Genomic DNA, 17,098 nt, shown 5'->3' on the forward strand with positions numbered 1-17,098 from the left:
AAAACAAAAGAAAGCATACCTCTCTTTGGAGTTCAGTTACTTGATTCAGTACCCAGCCACCCTTAACACACTGATCTGCAGTATCATATTCAATATTATCCTAATAATCCTAAAATATTATCCTATCTATAGGAGATATATATATATATATATATATATATATATATAAAAATATATAAATATTATCCTAAATCATCCTAGTATCCCTATTACAGGCAGTCTAAATCTGTTCATTATGCTCATTTGTGTCAGAGGAGTTTTGTTAATATTTTGATGTTCTGATTAAAAAAAACAGGCTTCTAGAGAGAGAAAAAGCAATTTCTCCTTCTTCCCCTAGACACAAACAACATAATCTCAGGTTTTATTTCAGCAGAAAGGCAGGCCTCATACTTTAAATAGCATCTCTTGGAGTCCTATTTTCAAGGCTATTAAATGCCCACAAGTCCAAAAGAAGTTAGTGTGTCCTCAGTAACACTGAAATCAAGCTCTGGCTGACTAAGCTTTTTTGCACTGCCTATATTTACAAACATTCTACAGCTGGGTAAAAGAGACTGGAATTTTTCTGCAGTGCATGTTCTTCATGTGCTCCATACTTTCTGGTGTACTTTTCCTAACTACTCCTGTACTCCTGACCAGTACACTACAGACTGCTTTAGGAACTGGATCAGGGAAAAAATCTGTACTATTCCCCATCTGTCATCATACTGCTTTAAATTGCACTGCCACAGAACAGAGAAGTGAGCTGCTATGGCCACCATGCAGGAAGAGGATGGCCAGAGTTCCTAAATACGGGCCCAAGTGATAGCAACTGGTTTGGTTCAGCCACTTGGGATGTAATGGCTAATAGTGTAAGATAATTATAACATGGTAAAAGAAAGTGCAAGTCATAGTTACCTATGCTATCTTCTATTTAATCTTTCTTAAATTTCTTGTGATGTTTCACCTGTGGGGGATGTCTGAAGACTCACACCTCAGTCTCTAGTACTGAGAGTTTTGCACTTTGGAGTTAAGTGCAAAAATATCTGTCACCATCTACACTATGCATACTTACAGTCAGAGGTTCAGAGAATTAAGACTGATGAGAATAGACTATATGAGAATAAGTGGACTAATGAAGTCTTAACCAAAAGATGACTTGTTAAAACAGACATTCTTTTTTCTGCTCAGAGAGGAATGAACCTCTTGCATGAAGATTAAAATAATATTTTTTAAAATGGTGAACACACCTATCCATGTCTGTTTTAGATGCTGTTTGGAAACTTGCTAATGTGAGGTAACTCTTACATTTTTTAGAAGGCAAAAAGATCCAGGGATGTCAGTAACAAAAAAAAAAAAAAAAAAACAAAAAACAAAAAAAAACTCCAGAAATTTCAACAAGATGCAAGTTTGAATTACTATAAATACAATCAAAATTGTATGTGTAAGACAATTATTTGCTTATGCTTTAAGACCCTTGGATTTCCACAGGCAGGATTGTTTTCCTGTGAGAGCCATGTAGTAAGCTATTAACAGATTTTGTTCAGAATACAACATCAGATTGTATGTGGCAATCTCATGTATGCATTGATTGTGGCAGAGGAAGACAGCTCAGGCTGACCCAAGGCTGGGAGATGTGCTGGGATATGGATTTTCCTCACATCAGGAAAATAAGAGACAAACCCAGAGCTGAGCACCCTGCGCATTGTTTAGAGGCAGCACACTGCTACTGCCTCAACAGAGGCATAGAGTTGATGTTAAAGGGATTAAGTAAGCTGCTGCCTCGAGACACTGGCCAGTAAGAAGTTATCAATACAATTAAGAATTTGCACCTAAATGTTGATTTCATGTTAAGAAATATTTCAGATGCAGATTCAATTGTCTGTTTAAAGAAATCTGATTTACATTAATCTAAAGCTTTAATTCATCTAAATTCTTTGAACTCCTTTTAGAAGTTTGCTACAGAGGACAATACTTAAATCTGGAAATCTTTAACTTTAGAAAGTGTGCTTGCTTTTACTAAAACTTTGCTCTAGAAACCTGAAAAATAATTATGTGAAGTCTACTATTGCAGTACAATGCTGTAATAAGTCATAATTTTTTTTAACAATTTCTAACTGGTTGTACAAGAATGCAACTGTGGGAAGACAAATATTTGTGATCTACATATATTATTTTTAAAAAGGACCAGAATTGTCAGAGCAATATTTCACTTACATATGAAAACTAGTGAAGAAATACGTTTGGAAGGAGACAAAGTTTGAGTCCTTACAATAACAGTGCTAAATTTTCAATATGCTTCAGATCTTGCAAATAAAAATGTAAAAGCAAACTATATTTTGGCAGACAAAAGTTAGACACTAATCATCAGAAAAATCACTATCTGAATTCTTATTGATACAGTAGCAAACAGTAGCTATATCCCCCCCCCCCAAGGTATTCAGTGATCTATGTCCACTGTCACAAGATCCATTTTACTGAACTACATTGAGAAACACTAAAGCATTCTTGATTCCTTACTCTAAATTGTGATCCTTTATTCAAATACAGGCTGTTTACCAAGCAATTATGTCATGGTAGATGAGATATCATTAGCAGTAAAGTAGAAGTACAAACAGAAGCTTAAAGATGCCGTAACTACAGATGAGAAAGAAGAAATGCTGTTAAACAAATAGAGGAGAGAAACTACCAGAGAGTGATGGCAAAATTTGTCAGAGGCCTTCATTATGTCTCACTACTGAACTGGAGCCAGGCTGAACCTCAAAGCTAACTAGCACTCTGTCGTTATGCTTCTGGCCCAGAAAAGCGTAACAACAATCCTAGATACCGCGCTGAATAGCGTCTCTGATGTATAGATCAAATGTCACATTTCCCAGAAGGCCCCACAGCACTCCCTCTACATGGAAAGTCATGTCTCTCAAAGTAGCTAATGAAGAAAAAAAACCTTAGCAGAGGCAAGACAGTTTGTAGATTTACTGAGTTATCCCTCACGTACAAAGAAAATATGTACAAAGGATACACTTGGCACAAACTCAATATATCCAGCTCCTGGAACATATTTCCCAAGCTTAAGCGTTACATGGAAAGTGGGATTCATGCATTGCATAAGGAGGAAACCACCTAAAACAGACAATAAAACCAAAGAGTTTTGTCTAATATCCTGCCTGCTTGGCCTTTGGCGTTATATTTACCCACTTCCCCCATTTAGCCTGTTTTTGAGAAAGATTCAAAACCTAGAATTTGGCAACTTGAAGTCTTTCTTTCAAGAAAGTGAGCAGAAAATCACAGTTATGGCCAGAAGAGATGCTCTTATTGGTTAGTTTTTACCTGATAGAGGAGGGATTCAAACCCATTTTTCCTTAGCCTTATAGGAGTCAAACACGCATCATCTTTCTCCCCAGGCAATGCCCTAGCACTGTTGCAAGACTTCCATTTCTCCACTGAAACTACGCCCTCTACAGAAAAGGATTCAAGGTTTAGCAAACTAGAGGGGCAGAAAGCAAGGGCAAGCATTTAGACTTTGATTGACTAGAAATGTGCTTCCAGGACAAAATGACAAAGGTACCTGTGATGCTAACGAACACTTGGATCTCTCTAAGATACTTGCGAGGATCAGTAAAACAAACTTCATCTCCTATGGGATTATCACAGAATATACTCTATGGATTAAAAACAGGACAACTGACAGATCTCAAAATATAGCTAGAGGAAAGTCTGGGACACCAGGATGTGTCCCTCCTGTAAACAGGGACATTTTTGAGCCAGAGACACCTGTTCTTGATCCAAATTTTTTTGATTCTCTATATTTGGATAGAGTCACATATTCAGCTGACAAAAAAAAAAAAAAAAAATCTGTGGAGTAGTAAATTAAGAGATAGATAATCATTACAGGAGGACCTGAACTACCTGGATAAGTGGTTACAATCTGACAAAACATATTCTGGTAAGGCTAAGTGTTTGAGGTCCAAGAGAGGCAGTCAGTTTTATTTATATGATGGAAGCCTTTGCTTTAAAAAACAGGGACTCAGATAAGGATTTAGGGGTCATTATAGATAATCGCCTCAATGTAAGCTCTCTGGGCAACGCTGTAGCAAAAGGACTAATGAGATTCTTGCATATGGGGAGGGGGGAGAAGCGTATGAAGCAGAAATAAAGGATTCCAGCATCTTTGAGCAATACTGCCAAGACCTCTACTAGGTTACTGAATCATGTCCTAGCGTCTGCATTTTAAATAGAATTTGGAAACATTGGATAGTGTTCAAGTGTCACAGATGAATTCCCTGCCTTTAGCAAAAAAGGCCCAAGCCTTTCAACATGAGGGCTCAACATATTCAGGTCATTGAAAAGAAAGTGTAGTCACACCTTCATCACACTACGTAGATAATTGCACTTAGGAGAAGATACAAGCAAGGAGCTTTCCAATCATGCTGTCAAAGATCCAATGAGTAAAAAAATCAAAGCTAGATAAATTCAACCTTGAAATGAGGGAAATTTTTCCAGCAGTAAAGTAATAAAAGACAGGAACAGCTTATCAGGGGAACTAATAAAACCACCATCACTTGCAGTGTTTTTCACAAAGATAGATCTGAAGATACGCCTTTAAGTCTAGCTTCAGGCTAAATGATTATGGTTGTCCTTTCTCACTCTGGAATCTGTGAATCTCCTAGTTCTTTCACACATACCTTTATTTCCTCAGTCCTTTATAGAAGAGGACTGTCTGCACTGTACTCAACATGCTTCCAATATTTCCATGTGTGTAGTAAAATAACAGCTTGATAATGCTTCACAGATATCACTCAGGAAAGATGCAAATTACCATTGAGGCCACATTAGTCTCATGTTCAGGGAGAAGGAATGATGAAGAAAGTTCATTACTCTTCCCTGAAGCATGTGAGATAACCATAGGCAAGTGCCAGATGGATAGGACCACACTCCTTCCAACAGGGCAAAAATCTTTTTCCTCTACACTTTTTTTTTTTTTTTTTTTTTTTTTTTTTTTTTTTTTTAAGAGATAGGTCTATGCTGCAGTCAGTGAAAAACATCCCACATGAATTTAAAAAAAATTACTCCAGGGTTTGGAAGCCCTATCTCCTGGAGATCAGCACAGGTTAATTCTTTCTGCTTCTTGGCTCTTCTGTGACCTCAGTGCTTCACCAAGTCAAGGTGGTCACCAAATGTCCATTCCCTCCCATCTCCTCCCACCCTGTCTTCTTTCTACCCAAGGCTATTGCACGAGACACTTGCTTTCCTTTACAGTATAAGACTTGTGTGGCCAGACTCCTTCGGGGATTTCTCACCTAATTAAACCCACTGCAGACACTGCCAGCAGTAGTAATAAGTTAGTGCCTTCCTGGGGCTCAGGAATAGTCTAGTCCCCTGAGGAATAAAATGCTTCAGTTTAGCTGGAGTCATACATTTAACTGCTGTATGCAGGAGATCAGTCTAAATGATCTTACAGTCCCTGAAGTTGTTTCTTTCTTTTATTATCCCAAGTATGTTTTCTCTTTCCTTTCACAAGTCACTGGAGCAGAAATATATGAAGAAATACAAAGTTGCCCACTAGGAATGAGGTTTTAACCTGGTGTCACCTGGAAGCATATACATCTCAGCAAATACAGCGACTTCCAGACTACGCTGGGGTAAGCAAGTCAAGACTGAGCCCTCTCGGTTGAGGGCTTGTCTGTGAATGCCAGCTTCTTCCCATTCTCACACTCTGCCTATTGCTGGCAATTGGCCCTGAAAGTCAGCTAGGATTTTGAAAGCAGTTGCTTGATAGAGTATGATCCATTCCAAAGGTAGGGACCACCAGGCAGAGCAGCAACAGGGTGGCCATTAGCAGTTCTAGTTTGGCAGATGAACAAAAAAGATTTCACAGTATGGTACCTGGGGCATGATTAAAAGAACAAAATACCCACAACACCACAAAGCATCAGTTTTATTCCAGTATAGCAATGGTTATTGCTCAACCTTTATGAAGCTGAGAAAGCTTTCCATTTGCATGCAAGCCCAGAACTGTTTTGAAATGTTCTATTACTACTTTCAAACCTGCACAAAGAGGCACAAGGTCACCTACGGTCCATGTGGGTATTCCTTCAGAGATAGGTCCCCTTACAGGATTGTTCAACCCAGTTTCAGCTAAACATCTAAGACTCACTAATGCACTGATGTACCCTCCAAGAGCAGTACTGTCAGCCCTGTTTCTAGCTAGCCATGGTGGCCTGCATTTGAATGCCATGCAGCTACACTACAGCCTGTGACAGACAACCTAGCTACACACACTGTATAAATAGAGAGAGAGAGAGAGAGAGAGAGAGAGAGAGAGAGAGAGAGAGAGACCTCCATGTCTGTCCATCTGTCCTTCCTCTTGTCTGCTGCACCGCAGGCAGCAGCATCTTTGCATGGGGCAGTAAAGAATATCCCTTAAAGACAGCATTTTGAAATTAAATGTATATAGCAGCTGTACATATAAGTAACACATGAAGCAGCAATGAGTTTAGAACAGAAACAGAGGGAAAACCCTATCTATACCGTCTGTAGTTTTTGACTCCAATGAAAACAGAGTTAGCAGCTGAAATTAGAAACATTAGTCCAGTAGCACTGTCTGTAAGTACAGGCTCCATTTATCAGCAGTTACATAAGTAGAGCTATCTGGACCTCAGCAGCTTTGGAACTGGGATTAAGGTAAAAACAATGAAAAAGGCAGCATCACAAGCATCAGTGGAACAAGCAGTATGGTAGTCTGTTTTAGATTATTCTGACCAAATAATAATGAAATTATTGTCTTTTTGTATTAAAGAATTCATTAGTAGTAAAGATGAGAGTATTACAAACAAGGAGTATTATTCAAGAATACAGGACTAGAAGCATTTCAGCATCCTATTCTCTAATAAAGTATGGTTAGAGCCTACTTTAAGCAAGCAGTAACTTCTTTTTCTCATAACATTTCAGAAGCTCTGCACTTGCCACAGAAGTCTATTCACTTACATTCCACTATGAGAGAACATTATGCCCCAGACAGGATATATAACCAATATATTATCCAAAGAGATGGTGGTAATCTGTCTTTGGGCATACTTAAGTGATGCACAGGGTGTCTTTCAATGACGCATATAGTTTTCTTTTCCAGCTAAAAACTACTTGCAGATATGGGCAAATGACAGAATAAGAACACGAAAGAGTCATCCTGTGGGGAAGGTACCATATGGTATACAAATCCCATTAAGAGGGTTTGTTATTTTAAAAAGCTACAGACAAGCAGGAATAAAAGGGATTCCAGTTCAGATGTTCTTCAGATGCCCATTTTGCTTATAATTTGGTCACATTGAGAATGCAAAACCTATCTCTCCTCCTCTAGGCAGCTGTTAAATATGACTGAAAGAAGGCAGAGTAACACCCCAGTTAGCGTGAACAAACACGAGTAAAGCAGTGGCGCAGTGACTCTGAGAATCACAAGGCTATGTGCTTTTCAGATGCATTGTCAATTTGACTCAAAGAAGCTGCTAATCTCTAATGCAGTGATAGGATTTTCTCAGTTTAAAATTTGATTTCGTCTCTTTTTGCAAGCAACCACCCTCCTGACAGAGCTGTCAGGCCAGGTCTGCCAATAGCACTACTATTCTCAAATCTTTTTTTTTTTTTTAATCCTCCAGGTGGCGGAAAAGAAATAAATCAGGAGGCCCTTTCAGGTAAGGCGATTGCACGATGACCACAGGGCAACGCATGTGCGTTTGTTCCTGTGTCCCAGGCTGGGCTCTCTTGTTGCAGTGTGATGGACGCAACACAGAAGAGGAGCTGGTTAAATATGGCCTCCATCAACCAAAAACTAATGACCTGGAGGTGGCTTGTCAATTTTAAGCCAGGGAAAAAAACTTGACCTCTCAAAATGCATTCTAGTTATTCTATCAAGGATGCAACAGAAGTGTCTAGTTTGGTTTTATTAAATTAGTATATGATAGTGTAATTTAGAATCCCATGCTCTGATTGTAAGGTTTTTAAGCAGGTCTAAGGCCCAATTTGGAAAAAAACCACAATCTGCAAAATCTAAACTTTACTTTTTTATTTCAACGTGACTCTTGTTAGCTTCCTAAAATTAGGTTTTTAATCTCAGATTGGCATCCCATTCTCTGCCACTCAAGTATCACAAACAGTGAGAAGATTATGGACACTTATGCAGTATCTATTTTCCTATAAGTCTTTTAGCACCATAAGTGTTAAATATAGCACCCAGTTTAAATTCGCTACAACCTCAGGTTGACTCCAGTTAACTATGCAGAGATGGTCATTAAAAACAAAACAAAGCTAGCACTTAAAAAAAGAAAAAATTACTATACTATTTAATATAATAGCTAAGCAAATCAACAATGGTGAATTCTCTAGCTGCCTTTTTTGGCAGAGCAGGATTTGTGAGCTGTTAGTCTGCAGCACCAGCAGATTGTTGTAGTACTTTCGGAAGGCGGCTATTTTTGTTAGAGTGAATATTGTAACCAAACTGGGACAGCTCATGCAGCTGTATTTGCAGATGGTTAAAAATTGGACATCACAGTCTTTTTGTGACTTGAACTCCCACTAGTTTTTACATGACAGCCCTTTTTAGGCTCCTTGAGATCTTTACAAAGGAAAATAATATATCCCCTGACTAGTACTGGATCATCGCATCAGAAGTCACTTGTGAAGAGAACCAGAACAGGCTAAAGAATGACTTCAGCAAAACTACAAGGGAACCCTGAACTATATTTGGCAACTGCTTCAGGAAGCAGCACATTCCCAGCATCAAAATACTAGTTTCAGGAAGAACAGAAGCATCACATTCAGCCTCAGCTACACTTACCTACCCCCCAGAGAACCAGCGCCTGCTCCTTCTGACTCCACAGCTTTACAGCTGGGCTACATCCCTCATTGCCCAGGGCCAGCACTCGCTCCGTGGTTTCTAAATGAAAACACATTTAAAAGTTAAAAATTTACACCAGAACTTATATGTTAACCTATGCATTCTGTTTTTCTCCTGCATCAGCACCAAATAAGTCCCAGTAACTAGGACATCATTAGGTAAACAAACATCAACAAACATCAATAAGGGAGCAACACCCTTAGAGTTATAGGCTCATCTCAACGGCGTAGTACTGGACTTAATGAGGCTGCAAGTTTCCCTGTGTTTTACTATGCTCCTTTCCATCACCATGTGGCAACGAAGAAAGTTTACCTTCAGCAAGCCTGGCATTTTCTCATCCTCCAGGGACAGAAAGACCACCAAACCCTATCCTGGCACAGGAAATTGCATAGAAACGCAAATGAAAATATATCTGATTGTGTCTGCCTCTCCTTTTGCTTCAGCTTTTTGAGAGCAATTAAACAGATGCCTAAAGCCCAGCAGTAAAATGAATACCCATCCAGGAACTCTTCCCAGAGTTTTCCTCTTCCACTTGGAAGGCTGCCACATACACAGATTGTGATATTCTCTAACATTCATTACTCAGATATACTCATCTGTTAAATACAGATTGGGAAGGGGAGAATAGACAGGGTTGGTCAAAAGCAAAATATTAAATCAGATAGTGTTCTTGTGAACTGCCATGACCACTACTGAGATGCTTTGAGAGCTTCTGTTTAAAAAGCTATAAAATCCTAGTAAAATAAACACACACAAGAAAAATATTAGGGTTCTATGCCTGAAGCAGAATCAAACTGACTGTGAACAGAGAGTTCATCTTAACAAGAACAACCCCCCATGCTATTTCCAGAATTTTTTTTTCCCATATAGAAGGATCAGCAGCTTTCAGGCTTCTGAGAACGTAACAGGATAATAAAACATTTTCAGCTATTCCTGTGTACAAAAACAAGGAGCAACAAGATGGTAATCAAGACAGAAAAGATGAGGAGGAAAGAAAAGCTCTGGATATTTGAGCATTCTGAAGTTAAACTGAGCACTTCAAAAACCCCAGCAACAAAGTCACTGCCCCAAAGAGCGCTCAGTCCCACTGGGACATGGCAGAGAAAGCAAGCACCGTAGGGAGGAGAGAGATATGAAGGATAAGGACAATGGTAGAACTGTACGTTTAGAAAAGAAATTTCTTCGGTTTTCCCTATATTTGTGTTTGTAAACATACTTACCTCTTCACTAAAGCAGCCTCTGGGCTCAGATGGAGTCTCCTGCAGTAGGTGGTACACAAGTGTAACAAGTAGGTTACATACTTTAGAAAAGGAAGACATCTGAATTTCATACACTTTATTCCAAAAGTCCTATTTTTTTGTTTCCTTTCATTCTACAAGTTTTTAAATGATTTTTTAAACTTGCTTTTAAAGAGATTAGCAACAATTATCTATGCCCTTATTTCCTCAAAAAAGGTAAGTTAGTTTAATCTTCTTAGACTTTGCAGTGATGCTATAGGGCATAGCTGTAGTTTGAAACACCATCTCATTCTAGACAAGAGAGGTTCCAAAGGTTTTACTCTCTCTATATATACAACCTAAGTGTTGCTAAATGGAGGATCAGTGGCAGTGGTGTGTGCAGCAGAGCTCTAAGGATTAATGGGTATTTGAGCTGGTTAGTTTGATGCATAGTAGTACTGTGCAAGTGTTACAGTTAAGGAAAAAAAAATTCTCATCTTTTAGCTTTGTTTTTCTGAAAAGCCAACACTTCTACAGTATTACTGTTTCTCTCTTACTATCCTAAGGGAATACACAGCCTACTACTTCCTTTCATTCAGCAGACAGATATGTTAGGACTGCATGCTCACATGTAAACTGCAAAGATGTTGGAAAGGCCTCTTCCACATCCTACAAGGAAAGGTTTGCCATATATAGACGGATTTAAGACTAGCGTTCACAAAACATAGCAGAAACAGAGGACTGTGTTCCACAAGGACTACAGGGCATGTGATCGCCCATGCTGCTTTTATAACTGACATTATTTAGCACAGCCAGCTGAGCAGCATTGACCAAGCACTCCAAGAAAAAGGAGCCCTTCTCTCTTACCAATGTCTTTCTCAAGGGGAAAAGTATCTGCCACTTATGTCACTGCTAGTTTTACAGACTGCTCACTCCAAGAAATACATTCATGCAGGGATTTAAGCCAAAGACAGGGAGCTACACCTGCACAGTAGTGCATGGCTCCTCACAGAGCCACCCCTGGGAGCGCTGGTTGTCCTGCCAATCCTTGCATAGAGCTGCTACAGGAGACTCCCCTCCTGGTTGGAGTTTCAGCCTCCACCAGCCAATTCGGGGGAAATCTACTCCTGCAGAAGTAGATTTCTCTCTAACCAGGGGATTTACTTTATATAACAGTAAAATAAAGTCACTTCTGTTTCTAGGGCTCCCATGTTGGCAGATTTTTTTCTTCTTCTTCTAGTAAGGTTAAAGTGCTGCTGAGAGGGCATCCCCTGTATTGCTTGCTGACAGGAAGGATCTGTTTTCCTGAGCACTCATAAGTCCATTTAATAGAGACAGTGACCTGTCTCCATTTACTGAATTGATTTGGGTTATGAACATTTCCTCTACTGAGTGTATTTAAATTAATGGCTGCTAAAGCAGCTTATGTGATTTTTTAATCTAGCTTTTCCATATAATCATCTGTGGAATGACTGAAAGGGAAATAAAGAAGAAATTGGGGCAAAACCTTCACTGACAGACACTGAAAGTGGTATGATATAGCCATAGCACATGAAGTTATCTGCAGTTACAGATGTATTTGTTGCTCATTCATTACTGTGTGACTACTTTCCCAAAAACTGAGCACTTCTAAGGGCCATCTGAACAGAGACACATCCACATGCTCTGTGAGTAGATCTCAGACAAGCTCTGAACAGGCTGTACTTAAAATAAATAGTTTCATCCACTAAGCCAGAAAATACAAATAGCCCTCCACGAACTCCCCCACACAACCCTTTCCTTAGGAGGGAAAGGGGACATGCCCAATCGACAGGAGAGACCCAGTCGTGTGGTTCATTCCCCGATGTTCTATTTCTAAGTTTTTGATTATTGCTAGCTACCATTAAGTGAGGCAAGAGAAGTATGGACATTGAAAGACATTTATAAAGACTTGCTGCAATATGCAAAGACTGACTCTGATCAGACATGATCTGAGTTAGTGTGTGAGAGTAATATTCTTTCATTGTACAGTGGAAATCTGTGCCATTTTTCCCATACATAGATACAGGAGAAAGTGATGCTGGTCTCTTATAAAACACTAAGACCTGTTAAGTATATTTATATCCAGCTATTTTCAAGATATTCCGTATCTTTCTATGGCAATAAGGCAGGTCACACCAAAAATCAGAATAGTGCAAAACTGTACCACACCCAACATGTTAGACAACTCTTACTGTTTCAGTGCAGAAAAAAATAATCAAAGAACAGGCAAACAGCATTTGCAATAGGAATCGTTAGGTTTACTGCTTGAATGCCTAGCACACAGTCTTCTGATGGTTTCTCCAGCTTGCATGCTGCTAGCTTGCTTCCTTACCACGCTATAAAACTGAAGGGAACACAGGCCCTCATCCAGGTACCATACGTAACCTGTAATTCCTTTTCTGGACATTGCTGCTGCTGTGTTTTAAATATGGATAAGTTTACACAAAATTCATTTTAAAAGTTAGTATTAAGCCTTTTGTTCAGATACTACTGCATCCTTACCATTGGTTGTACAAGACTGGTTGTACTTCAAGACACAAAAATCCAGTCTAAAAAAATCTCTCCTCTGAGGAGACAGGGATGCTGTCCATGCAGCTAAACATTTCCTCCTCCTCCTCCTGTACATGCTCCAGCTCAGAGGCAGGAGTCATGGCTGCTGCCACTGTCACAGCTCCACAATGCAATTTTCACTCTGTGCTGGCACCAGCCACGCAAACAGAATTTAAGAACCCCTACACAGGGCAGAGAGTTTGTAATCCAAAAATATAATGAAGATTAGGAAAGAATACATAATACAAACAGTTACATTTCCTAGTTAGTGAACCATCTTCACTTTCAAGATGACAGACCCACTCCAGGGTGCGACTCCAAAGGTGAAGAGTCACTTCCCACTTCCCCCGGCCTGCTGTGACAGGCAATCACCTTTGGGTAATCTCATCCAGAGGATAATCATGTTAGCTCAGCCTGGCAGACAGTGCTGAGCTGAGAGGCAGGAAGGAACAGATTCGCTATGATGTGGGTAGTCTGGCTCTTTATGAAAGCCACCTTTGCTCTTCAGCAGCTGGAGCCACTTCTAGGATTTGGGGGGCAGGAGGGGAAAGAGGGAATGAGAGGGGATATCTCTGCTTTTCCAAGCATCTCACCTTCTCCTCATGCTAATGCCTGCAGTTAGGGGGCATCTGACCATATACAAAGCTGCAAAAGAAAATGGCATGATCTGCTTAAACAATTAGATGCAACAGGCAGTGGATTTCCATGTGATTACTGAATACCTCAGATTGCCTCTGGACTTTAATCACCTGAGAAGCGTGATAATCTCTGAAATACATGCCCTACCACAGTTTATCACAGGCAGAAAACACTGATGCATAAACAAAGACTTGTGCCTTATGCATGCATGTGGACATAGATCTGGTACAGATCCTGACAGCAGCCCCCTGCCCTCTACTGTGCCCAATAGAGAAAGCAGCCCTTCTCCTCTGCCACTGCCAGCTCACAGGCAAACAAGGTCACGTCAAAACACACTGCATCAAAGATCTGCCGACTGGGCAGCTGCATGTGCAGTTGAGAAACGGAAGGTCGCTCAGTCCTGTGCGGTCTTTCAAAAATCATCATGTGGAGAAAGCAGCTGAATACAGACCATCAGCCCAACACTGACACACCAAGCAGCAGAAAGTCTATCAATAGGAAGAGAAAATAGTTATCAGACAGGCCTACCACTTCTTCACTTTTAGAAATTGCTCTGATGAGCTCTCAGGGGAGTAGCAGCCATTTCCTTCAATCCCTGCTAAAGCTTTGCAGAGATGTGGGCTATTTTCTCCTGGATTTTGATTCAGAAAACAAGTGGACTAGATTGCCTGGAGAAATCAGTATGTCCTCCCCCAGCACCCAACCAGGCTTTATGGAAAAAGAAGATTCGATAAGTAAGAACAGAGTTAAATGAGTGTTTAAGTTCAAAGATGACACCAGAAGGATATTCTTTAGAAGAAGGCCAAGATACAGAGATTTATCTCAGACTCCAGTTAGAAAACAGTGGAAATCTTAGGCCCTCACTGGTTCCCTCCATTCAGCCATCTAAGGAGGCCAGCCAGGCCTCAGCTTCTGATTTAGCATTAGACACAGTTGTTTATAATCAAGTTGGATATTCAAAGCTGTGTTTCTTCAGGCTGATGTCCATGGGCATCACCAGAGCAGACGCCTTATTGTAACTTCAACTATTCTAAGCAGCCCAGGCAGAGCAGCTGTTGTTTGTTTTGTGCTCTCACATAAATATTGAGAATTTCACTGCAAAATCCTTGGCACTGGCTTTGACAAACAGGGAGAAAATAAAGATACCTGGTGAAGATATCCATGCGTCTGAGCAGATTGCCCTTAATGGAAACAAATCCTGCCACAGAAAAATTTACATTTAAGATTCAAGTATTCATTTGCTGTTCACCAAATTCATCATTTCAAAGTCTGTCTAATACGTGGCACATCCTCACTGACCTCATCTTACTGAATTTCTGACATGACAATAGAAAAAGATTATTTCACAACTAAATGAATAGCTGTATTAATCATAAACATAGTATATCTGTCCTAGAAGGGAGGAAACTTACGATGACCTTTGAGAATATTTGGAGAATACACAGCTAAGTCTCTCATGCAAAATTCCCATTGAAGCCAATAACATTTAACTTCAAGGGAATCCCTATGTGAGAAAAAATTGCTATCTAACTTCTTTTAAACAATTTTACCACTAAATACATATTGTTACTCTAGATAAGATTAAATGAAAATATTTAAAATTTTATAAGCAAAGTATTTGGAAAAAATATATCTATACATATATATATACACACACACTATGGCCATCATAGTCTGAGGCATGAAATCCGAATGTTGACATTTCTGGCAGAATTCTGGGTCAGCACAGATCAGCCTAGAACAATGCTTAAAGCAGCAAATCAGTGCTTACACTGAGAAATAAAAGAGAAGGAATCATAAAACATGAATTTATATATCAAAGATCCGATATGTAAAAAAATAAGTGAGTGCCATCAATCCATAGGCAAAATTAATTTCTTCACATGCTCTAATAATTAAATTCCTTCTCATCTCAGAAAAGCAAATCTCTTATTCAAGAGGTGACATCAAATCTCTGCACTAAGGAATGAAAAACCAACAGCTGTTCCATAACCAAATGCAAAAATAAAATATGCTTTCTCATCAAGAAGATGCACAGAAATGCATTGCTGTCAGTAACAATAAAATACTAACTAGTAAATAGAAGTTACTAGAAATAGAAGGAACTCCATTCCCTGCCAGACTGCATCTTCTATAGCAACTGGCATATGTGTGAAGCAAAATTAAATTCTATCAAATCAAGTTTCTCCATCTGCTTACATTTTGCATCTTCTACACTCTAATTTTCCTTTGCTGTCAAAGACTTCCCTAAATGCCAGGCAGAGGATAACCAGATCAGGGGCTGAGATAAAGAAATGGACCTTTTTTTTTTCCCCCTCCCCAAAATACATGATACCTTTGCACCACCTAGTGGGGAAAGAGTCACGAGCAAACAGCTTGAGGAGTCTAGCTGTAAAGGTCTTTCTATCACGTTCATTTAACTACTGACAACAGCCCTTCATCTTAAAGAATTTAATATTTTAAAATACCATGATATTAGTTTTCTTCTAGTCAAGATCTCTATTGACTTTAAACGTGTTAGTGAAAAGTATACTCATTGGATTAAGGAATCATTAAAGGGAAGTACATTTAAATTCCTTTTTTTATAATCATATTCTTGCAAGGTCACTCATCTCCTTGCTTCTCTTAAGGAAGGATGCCTCTTATGCTGAGTGGACAGGCTACTTTAATACCAAAAAAACATTTAGTGGTAATGTATCATTAAATAAAATACCTGGAGGACACACAGTTGCTAGTTACTGAAACTGGGTCTTTGCTATTGACATAGAATCACCCTGGCAGATTTTCCACAGCAAGGGTGCCAAATCCTCTTCTGTAACCTCAGCCTTTCTCCTTTAAGGCCATCAGCAGTGGACATATGATAATTTTATCTGTATGATATGTGATGATTTTATTGTCTAGGGTTTTATTTTTATATTCTTACCTGTATTATTTATTCACTTAAATAGTAACGTGGGAAAGTGTTTGTTATTCAATAGGAAGTGTTAAAAGTATTCAAAGAAAGCTACTAAAGAAATTAGATAGTTTATCTAGTAAAGATTAATAAATTCATTTTTAAAGAGCAACTCTGTTATGAATATAACCAGAAGGTGGCGTTAAAATGCCACAAATCTGCTGTAAGGGTCCTTTACTTAACTGCCCGCCACAGCCTAGCACTGAAGAGTCCTAGGCACTTCATGCAGCTACAGAGTCATCATTTAAGCTCCTACTTGGGTAATCTCCTTGCAGTTAAAACAATAAATATAACTAGTAACTCTTGCTAAGTGGTAAACAAAAATGCTCTATTTCTTCCCTCTTGGCCGTTTCCCCCACAGGACTGGCCTCTGTCACCTCTGCGCTGGCCTTTCCAGGAAGTAGTTGAAGTTACAGGACTCTGAAGGGCTCCACCTCCCAACACAGAGCTCTGCTTTCCAAGCTCCCACATCTGCTTCAAGGAGCCTCAAAGTTGTATTCAGTGGACTAACCGCCAGGCTCTGTACCCCACTGTAAAAAAGCTATCGGGTCAACAAAATAAATCAAAGTGGAGTATCACCGCTATCAACTGCCGTACCAGAGGCACAGACAAGGTTGTACCTGTTCTCGGCACACTCCAAGCCCACCAAGTATGTGAACAGTTGCTGTGTCTCTGTTAATCTGAAACCGCTAAAAATTACAGCAAAACCAGGGGATGTTGCCACATTGGATGGCATCTCCAAAACAGACTGACTGGAAATGCTGACCCCAAGCACAGACAGCAGCTAGTGTGTTTGCAATGTCGAGTAACATATACGCACCATTTAATACACATTAAATGCATTATAGACAGCAT

General features: G+C 39.5%; 1 protein-coding gene across 1 annotated transcript in view; it reads left to right on the forward strand.

The window, feature by feature from the left end:
• RGR (retinal G protein coupled receptor) overlaps positions 1 to 16,683 on the forward strand; it is a 39,850-nt gene extending 23,167 nt beyond the window's left edge. The window contains exon 6 of the mRNA XM_062580292.1: positions 16,605 to 16,683. Within this exon, the coding sequence (XP_062436276.1) occupies positions 16,605 to 16,667 (63 nt within the window). The 3' untranslated portion in view covers positions 16,668 to 16,683. The remainder of the gene's footprint in view (positions 1 to 16,604) is intronic.
• The last annotated feature ends 415 nt before the right edge of the window (positions 16,684 to 17,098 follow it).

The sequence above is a fragment of the Rhea pennata genome, chromosome 7 (genome assembly GCF_028389875.1).
Source record: "Rhea pennata isolate bPtePen1 chromosome 7, bPtePen1.pri, whole genome shotgun sequence".
Lineage (NCBI taxonomy): Eukaryota > Metazoa > Chordata > Aves > Rheiformes > Rheidae > Rhea > Rhea pennata.